This window comes from Eucalyptus grandis, chromosome 2 (genome assembly GCF_016545825.1).
Source record: "Eucalyptus grandis isolate ANBG69807.140 chromosome 2, ASM1654582v1, whole genome shotgun sequence".
Lineage (NCBI taxonomy): Eukaryota > Viridiplantae > Streptophyta > Magnoliopsida > Myrtales > Myrtaceae > Eucalyptus > Eucalyptus grandis.
In genome coordinates this window covers 53,176,355-53,185,999 of record NC_052613.1, presented here as the reverse complement: position 1 = coordinate 53,185,999, position 9,645 = coordinate 53,176,355, and the positions used below count along the sequence as shown (strand labels likewise).

The window sequence follows — 9,645 nt, the reverse complement described above, 5'->3', positions numbered from 1 at the left end:
GAGACTTATCTAGTTTAATTTTCTGCTGGCAATAGATGAGTGTAATTCTAGGCATCATCACTTGTGCATAGCCTAAAATACATATTTCTTTACCCTACCATTGAGTTTATCATCACTTTCTCAAGTATAACATGGATAACTAAGTAATATAAGAACGAAATAATTAGCAATGTTATCTAACCATACTTCTTCAAGACTCCAGCATCCATTCATTTTCAATGGGCATTTATTCACCGAATAATTTGTTGCACTGAGCGTATCTATTAGGAATATCCTCAAAAAGGTACCCCTAATTGCATATGTCAGAATTCTGATTCTTGAATAAATGAATCCAATGTCTTAACAACAAAATTTTTTTACCATCTTCCTTGAAGTGCATACAAGCAACTATGACCAATCCTTCTCATTATTAATAGAGCACATCGAACCAACTTCAAAACTCCACTTTCTAAAATATATTAATCTCCATTGAAATAAGGACCATCAAGGAAATCATGTTCGTCTTCAATTCTGAGTGTCTCACAACAATCAATGGTCATCACTATATTGTCATGTATTTAAGTTTAAACATCGTCAAGACCTACCATCGGCCGCAGTGACTCTGCTGGTAAGTCTTCCCCACCGTGGGGAGACCCACTGACCCCTTCTAGGAGGGAGAGGGTTCGACTCACCGCGGAGACGCTTGTCGTCTTACTCGTTCCACGGGGGTGATGGGTCCTCCCATGGGGCCCCAGGGTTTACCCCCCCGTCACCCCGGGTCTATCGAGGCTGTCCGTGTTGGTACGGTGTGCGGGTTCCCTGGATTATCAAAAAAAAAAAAAAAAAATCGTCAAGACCTACATCATCACATTTGTGTTATTTTTCAACTACACTTTACAACTATTCATATATACATAAGTAGCAAATTAGGTCCGATGTAGCTTTTCTAGATGTTCGATTAGGGCCAGCATTTCCGATTGATAATATCGGACTAGATTAATAACAAATCATTGACTTATACCTTGACTTAAATGTCAATATCAAGGACATCAAAACGCTAAATTTCTTTTTAAAAAAGGGCCCTATCACAGAATATGTGACATAGACGTTGGAGACGTCATCGCCATCGACACGTAAAGTTTGAGACGTTTGGAGATGGCATCGATCTACCCAATGAATCGTGAGGTGTCCACGACGTCGCATTTCTTGCCCTTTGGTTCGTCAATTTTTCACATTTATAGTCTTTTTGGTAAACCATCAATCCTTGGTTAATTTTGTTCTTTTTATTTCTTGGAACAAAAAAAGAATAAAAATATGTTTAGTAACATCAACTAATTTTTTTACTCTCAAAAACATATTTGTTCCCGAGAATAGATTTGGAATAGAATCAACGGGTAAAAAAAAAGTTACTTCTTTATTCTCGGAATCAATTCTAGAATGAAGTCATTTTCTTTTCTTTTCTTTTTCTTTTCTTCCTTTTCTTTTCTTCTCCTTCCTCCTCTAACTAGTTGTTGGACTCGGCGATGATCAGCAATTGGCCAGAGCAAGGTCCTAGAGGCTCGTCGGTGGCTAGGCAAGGCTCGACCTTGCCAAAGGCCGACGAGAGGAGGAAAAAGAAGAAGAGAATGAAAAAGGAAAAAGAAGAAGAAGAAGAAGAAAACTATCTAAATATCATTTTAAAAAATTAAAAAGAATTTACGTCACAAAAAAATTCGAAAGTGGTACTAAACGCATTTCTATTCGTTTTCTATTCTAAGAATAGAAATTTTATACAGTTACTAAATGCATTCAAATGTTCAAAAACTCGTCCAAGGAATATAATAAAAAAATTATTTCTAAACAAAAATTATTTCCAAAAACAAAATAGTTATCAAACATGCCCTTATGTTTGAAAAAAACTAGAGTGAAAAAAAGTCTAGTACAAAGACATCTTCGTTGGGGATCTAGAATGGTGGCATTTAAGAGACACAGCAGGTGGTGCCATTGTAGTGTCCTGTTTGATCGTCGGTATTGTTCCGACTCTCCCTTATTAATTTGATTGTTTCTATGTATAAATTTTCTATAAAATTTCACCCAATTACACGGAGGAAGATGATTAAATGAACCCGAATTCACACCACATGAGACGAAACGTGAAATGCGGTTATTGAAAATCAAAATTTAATTCCGACACCTTGTAAAAGATATTCAATTCAAAAACTCATGATATTTTCCTTGTCAAAGTAACATTTCATTTGTTTTCACAAAAAATAAAAGAGACACAATGCAGTGCAACTGCAAACCAACACAAATCCAAATAGATTTGAAGTAAAACGAGTTCCCGATAATAAAATGAATCGTCAAAATAAAGTTAATTGCCACATGCTCAAAAAGCATAACTATAACTTTTTCAAACCAAAATCAGTGGCTGATTATTGAATCCACTTTTAATAATGAGCACATGCCGAGAACTCCATTTATTGCTATGGCTTTGCCTTTCGATGATGCACGCCTAGATTCGGCATCCCCAATATCATCACCATCCAATGTACAAAGGTTAAGAGCACAGGTTTGATGGTGAAAGCAAAACTTTCACAAAACTCCTCTAATCTCATTTGAAATTGGATTTATGCATCAACAAAACTCAAGAGAAACGAAACACGGAAAACATTCACACAAAAATCTCTAGACATTAATTAGATTGAGATAGAAACCTCCCCAAAAAGGGAGGGAGAAGCTTCTAAATCTAAACAAGACCATAAGAGAAAAGCTTCCCAAACGGGAGGAAAGCAAGGAAAAGGAAATAGATAACCAAATTAGCCAAAGAAAAAAGGAGGGGAGGGAGAGATCTAGCTCAAACTCTCCCTCCCGTGGAGGTTGAAGATGGAAGTCGTGTGGAGATGAGAGGGAAAGGAGAAGAGGACGCTGGAATCTCTAAGAACTTTTATGTTAGGAAGAATAGATATGTGCATATAAAGTTGTGATCATTTCTACAAGCAATGCCAAATAAGAATATGGTTTCATCTTATCATATCATCATATCTCCACCACGCAATGCAACTTACCCGTCATTCATACTTCTTAACAAGACAATCTCTTACTTTCACAAACTAATTGCTCATAATCTTATTATAAGACTGTCACAATTTCAAACATTCTTGAATTTATGCCTATTTGCATGTAACTCGCAAGAAGTGCCGCCAGTCTAGTTGGATGCACACACACGTCACTTCTTGACTAAACCGCTGAAGTATATGTAAGGACTTGTCTGTTTAGAATGAAACTAAAAAAAAAAAAATTATTTTATTCGAAAATATTATTTAAATTTAAAAAAAAAATGTGAGAAAAATATACATAAATTTCCACGTTAATATTTATATAAAGCAAAAGTTTTGAGTGTTCAGAATTGAAATAAAAAGTCAAAGTGCGTAAGTTGCGAGATTTATATCAAATAAAAGGTGAAAACTACAATTTTATCCGAACGGTCCTATATCAGAAAAGACTAGCCCAACTCAACTCATGTTTTAAAATGTTGGCCCAACTGAAAATAGGAATACAACTTCAAAGACGGAAAATGTTTTGCGGATTTTTGCCTCCTCCAACGTAGGGGCCAACAAAGTCCACTTTGTTCGGCTTTTGGGGCGGCAACACTCGAATGGGGAACAGAGAGAGAGAGAGAGAGAGAGAGAGAGAGAGATAACTCATATCAATTAGGGCCATGCTAAGAAGACAGTGTCGTCAAGTGACGGAGACCCGCTGACCACACATTTCAAGCATGGGATTTTGGCAACTAGAGTATAAACCTTCCAAAATCAATTGCCAAGATTGCCCCTTATAATAAACCGCAAAAACTAAGGCCGGCAAAAGAATAATAATATACCAAATCTAATCATGTAGCGCCATATTAAACACAAACGAAAGTCAACGCAAAACCAATCTTTCATATCAATTTTAAATTTCGTGCCTAGGACCAAGATTAATTTGTAAAAGGCCACACACAATTTCCAAAAGGGAAATGAAAATTTAATTAAAGTTAAGAACTAAGAAATTATATGAATTTAATGTAAGCCAAGTTACGACTTCAAATGTATAGAGATAGTACTTCACAATGACAAATGATAAATCATAGCCTAAAAAGGGAGACAAAACATTATGTAAATTTTAGTTTCTAGAGTGCAATATTAGAGAATTTGACAAAACTTAGCAAAAGATAATATTTATTCAAGTAAAATTTTATAATCTAGGGAGTAATATATGTTTTGATTCCACATTATCTCTTTGATTTCATGTTGATGGTGTTTAAGTTGTTGCTTTGGTACCACTTGCAACACCAAAATCTCAAACTAATAGGACATATTTTAAAACCGTGTAGACGTCAATGATCATGACTGGAGTAAGTAATTTTGCGCTAGTGACAAGCTCGAGTGGTGATATTTACACACAGTGAATTGCAGTAGTCACATATGTGATAATGCTATTATGTTATATATTAAAATGTTTTAGTAATAATACAAAATGAGACACAAACATTAAAAATTCTAATTTGACAAATCTCAAGCAGACTTTCGTTTCCTTTTGATATTTAGTGTTCTGCTAAATGTAGATTATGTTTATTATTTCCTTTATTGGTTCTACTCTTTTGTGATTTTACTACTTAAAGATCATTTTTGGCAATTAATTATGGAAGCTTTAAATTCTTGTTGCCATAATCCCACGATTGGGATGTATGGTTACCGTGTCCCCGTCACTTTTTGGAAAGTGACGGGACCGTCTTCTTAACTTTATTCTTCTATCGACAATTGTTCTTACCGGCTCATAAGTCGTGTTCTGGTCTTGGGGTGTTATAAATAGATGACATGGAACCTGCAGTTTTGCTCCACAAAAGCCTTCCTTATTCACTTCACTCACTCCCTTTAAACCCTGAACTTTCTCTGCTTCACTCATTCCTTTTTTCCTTTGCTTCCGAAAATGGCTGGAGACACGACCGAGGGGGCCACGACCGGAAACAATGACCACACGACCGAGGTGGCTGCAAGCATAACCGACGCAGGCGGAAGTGTGATGGACGTGGCCGGAAGCAGGACTGAGGTGGGCGGAAGCGGGACGGCAGAGGGCGGAAGCGTGACTGAGGTGGGTGGAAGCATGACCGCAGTGGGCGGAACTGTGACTGAGGTGGCCGGAAGCGGGACCGCAGTGGGTGGAAGTGGGACTGAGGTGGCCGGAAAGGTGACCGAGGTGGCCGGAAGTGGGACCCAGGTGGGTGGAAGCATGACCGAGGTGGCCAAGGCCGGAAACAAGGAATTCATGACCGGATTACTTGCCCTCCTCAAATCCGACGACAATGACTTCATGAAGAAAGCTACCAGCCAGGAATGCTTGACCCCAAGACAAGCAAATGTCGAGGATTGCCTGAGCCTCGTCGAGAAGATCCTCAGCGAACCCATGGACTTTGCCAATGATGTTGTTGACAACAATCGGGCAAAGGTAAAGTAGTGGACAAGCAAGTTCGACGACATGCTATTGTCTCTTTTGCATATACTTATTTCCATGGTTAGTTGGCTGGATCTTAACGCGAGATAGTTTTTTGTCGCAAAATGCCTTTGCTCCTCAAATTAATTTCATGTTTCACTCTTGTCCAGCCAAAGTTTATAAAGACACACAATGTTTACATGCTCTTACGTTCATAATATTCCATGGTTGGGTCTTACAAGTGAATTCATTTTTCTAAGGTATCCGAAGCCAGAGCAAAAGTTTGACCTCGCCTTTCACAGAAACTTCAGCAGATTTGTCAACAAAGATTAACGAGCTGTACAATGAGGTAATCTTATATAAGAAGAGACATTCCTCGGGAAAGTGGAAATATACAAACACGGGAGCTCCGGACTTTCTTAGATTATTTTAAAATTACTTAGACATTATGACAACTCAGACTAAGGTAAAAGCACATTTCTAAGCTCCAGACCTTTATAGATTGTTTTGAAATTACTTAGAGATTAATTGTAGATAAAAACTTGTACTAAATTAAAAGTACATTTTTATTGTGCGCTAAAATTATTCATTCTGTCAGGAAAAAAGAAGCAAACAGTGTTGTTAATTAAACTCTTCACTGTGTCCTTTTCAATGGTATTCTTCTCGATCTTTTTACTTCCCACGCTTAATGTCGAAAACTATGTACGCCACGACAGATTGATGCCCTGCAAACCAACGATATGCAGCAAACAATGGAATCGCTTTTGGCCAAGCTGTCATCCTTTTCATGGGATGCCAAGGCTGTGCTGACATTGTTAACTATATCGGTGTTCTATGTCGAGAAGTGGCGTCGCACTCAAATTCAAGCATCAGACGAAGTTTTATGCTTCATGGCCTCGCTGAGAGGGTTACCAACCGGTACGTCCTCCGAAATAAAGTGGACCATGGATTTTTTGAACCCGATCAAGGAGACTTTGGCGTACACCAAGTGCGTTTTTGATTTTTTATTAAGAGGTACTCTGCCCCTGAAGATTCTGGAAAAGTGTCGGCGTCGATCGACCTATCAGCCAACTTCTTTTACATCATCACCATTGTACTTGGCTGCTCATTTCTGTTCAAGGGCATGATTAGCAAGAGCAATGAATATGTTATACCTTACCTTTGCTTTTAACAACATTTATTAACGGACTTGGAATTAATTCCAAACTCTCTCTCTCTCTCTCGCAAACTGTTTCACAACAATGCTCAACCTATTTCTTGATGACTTCAGGAACCTATGGCTAGAACTGTCGACCATCTCGGAACTGGTCATGGCAAAACATCAATCCTTCAAGAAACAAGTGCAAGATTTCGAGAAAAGGGGTGAGACCATTGCTGTTCCCAAACAAAATGTTTTTCACTCATAGATGGAATGAAGCGTTCGTGCATCTCCTCCAGATTCCTTCATGGGTACACAGATCATTTTTGTCAGATCCAGATCTAGAACAAAATTACCTAAATTAAAGTGATTCACATTATGCAGAGGAGGAACAGTTGTATCAGCGGATTGAGCAAGTTTCCGAATCTGATATTGTGGAGCTTTTGAGGGCAATGTTTGACGCCGAGGTCTATCAATGTCACCAGAGGACAACGGTTAGCTTCTCAGTTCAATAATCTTCATTAACTTTAATTACCGGTTATTATTGTATATCAATGTCACGAGAACACCTTGCTAGTAATTAACTACATCTGATATTCTTAGATAGATCGTTTGTTGGCATTCAAAATGGCAAAACAACAGCATGGTTTGATCACTAGATGTTATAGGTAAAGGTGAAGAAGTTGAAGGACAAGTGCGTGATGCTCCTCATTTCAGACTTGAACTTGTCAAACGACGATCTAGCAACCCTTACCAGCATCTACAATGTGAACACCTTCAAATCTAATAATTACGAAATTATGTGGGTTCCTATTATGGAGGCACATGATGAGGCGATAGAAAAGCAGTTCCTGGACATGAGATCTCGAATGCAATGGTACTCATGCAACTCCATGGTCAGCAAGACGGCAGCAAAGTTCATCCGGGACAAGTGGCAATTCAGCCAGCAGACGAAGGTTGTGGTGCTAAACGAACAGGGGAAGGTGGTGAACACGGACGCAATATCCATGATAAGCCGTTGGGGATGGGATGCCTTCCCATTCACGGAGGTGAGGGGCAAAGAGCTCGGGAAGTCGCCAGAGATCAATTGGTTCAAGCTCGTGGTGAACAAAACGATATACCCTTTCATCGAACAATGCGTAAGTAACAAATGCAGTATGGAATTCGATTATCGGCACAATATTTTCCTCGTCCATCCCCAATTACAAGAACTCTTCTCCTACTACCTTCTGATTAGGGCTTTACAAATCTGGACATATCACTCACGTTTATTTTTAACTGAATTTATGTTTAGGTTATATCCATAATCGCAACCGAACAATCAAAGTCCTATCGGAGATCTTCCTACGAATAGAGACGAAGGAAGACGAACTCAATTATAATTTCGTCTCATAAAATAATTTAATTTCGGCCAAGCACAAATTTGCATATTAGGGACAAAAGCAAGTAGAATGAGCTTCTACTGTTCAGTTCACGTGAAATCCACCCAATCTTCCGTCATATGTACCGAATTCGCGCAAGGGTCATTCCCAAAATATATTTAAAGTTTCCTAACTCAAAACAATTTATGTTCTTGTTCTTTTGACATGTCCTCTGTCTTGATTGTTGACCAGTTTGAAAGGAGCGACCTCCTACTCAGCTGAAGACTCCAAAGCTGTCCATGAGATTGAAGAATACCTGGAGAAGATAAACTATTCAGTCTCCCACATAGCCATCAGAATCAGTACGAAGAGAGAGCAATTCCTGACCCGCCTTGAGTACTGCACTTCCTCAAAGATGCAGGCAAATTCGGACGTGTACGATTCCCTGACGCAGGACCTGCTCGAGCTCTACACCAGCTACAAGAAGCATGGTGGGTTTGCCATTATGGCGAGAGGGTCATGCACAATCGTCAACGCTCGTCTCACGGATTTCGCGACGGTGCTGTCACAGCATCAGATGTGGATCAAGAGGGTGACTCAGACACAGGCTTTCGAGGCTGTCTTCCAAGAGCACTACCGGCATGTCATTGTGAAACCGCGCTGCCACCGTTTCTACATCCCCAACATGGTTGGAAACATGCCAAAGAGCCTCAGGTGCAAATTGTGCTCTCAGAGCATGAAGATCTCTGTCACCTTCGAGTGCTGCCACGGTGAGCACTGACTAACCAAGGAGGCCATTGAGCCCCACACCTTCGGTCGGCGCTCCAGAACAAACATGGACTGTTTTAGCTCAGTCACGTTTTCACATTATTTCTTCCCTTGTTAGTTTGATGTTGCTTTTGATTTTGTGTGGTTGCAGTGTGTGCCTGTAGTTGAACCGTGCAGAGCTTGATGTACTCTGCATGCAGACACTGTGCGCTATGAATAAATGCTTTTGTGATCTTAATCTGGTTCATTACTTACGTCTTCGAGGCATACGAGATCAGACGTTGTAGTGATAACATCGAGAGCTTTCCATGTTATTTCCACAAGGAGCAATAATGTTTCATTTTTTCACCACATCCTAGAGACGGGAGTTCAAATTCAGCGCACTGAGAACTTTCTATTCGAGTCGCATAAGAAATTGCGAGATCTCTAATTTCATCCTTCACATAGTACGATATTTTAATAGACAAACTTGGAGCCAGTCTCAATCTGGTGGAGCTGGGATGGACTCACTTAGTGTGTTAGATATATTTAGATTTCTAAATATATCTGGATATAATCTAAATATATCTAACACACTGAACGGTTGATACTTTGTTAACGCCTTAAACCGAACATTCTAACATCAAGGTAGGTTCCAACCCCATCTAATCCCTTTTCCATGCCGCAAAATAAAAGTTACGGAGCTTCCAAAAGATTATAAGACACTACTAACATGTGAAAAATAATTCTTTTTTCGGCTAAATGCATAGAATTCTTTGAGCAACTAAGCAGCGTCAAAATTCTATGTACAGGTCGGATTTGGACTTCCTCTCCTGTCTTCAAATCTCACATGGTGAAACTCAGATGGCTCCTGAGATGGCGCTAGTGCTTCAAAACCTTAGCCTCTTCTTTTCCTCCACTTTCATCGTGAGATCTTCCTTGGATGGAATCTTGCCGCCGGCTTGGGACGTC

The 9,645-nt window shown here is 39.3% G+C and overlaps 1 protein-coding gene across 1 annotated transcript; it reads left to right on the top strand.

Annotated features, from left to right (window-relative positions):
- The first annotated feature begins 7,165 nt into the window (after nt 1–7,165).
- LOC104414574 (protein SIEVE ELEMENT OCCLUSION B) lies at nt 7,166–8,931 on the top strand. Its single transcript, XM_039304722.1, has 2 exons — nt 7,166–7,704; nt 8,179–8,931. The coding sequence occupies exons 1-2, from the start codon at nt 7,267–7,269 to the stop codon at nt 8,206–8,208; spliced, it is 468 nt and encodes a 155-aa protein (XP_039160656.1). The 5' UTR covers nt 7,166–7,266; the 3' UTR covers nt 8,209–8,931.
- Nucleotides 8,932–9,645: the final 714 nt, after the last annotated feature.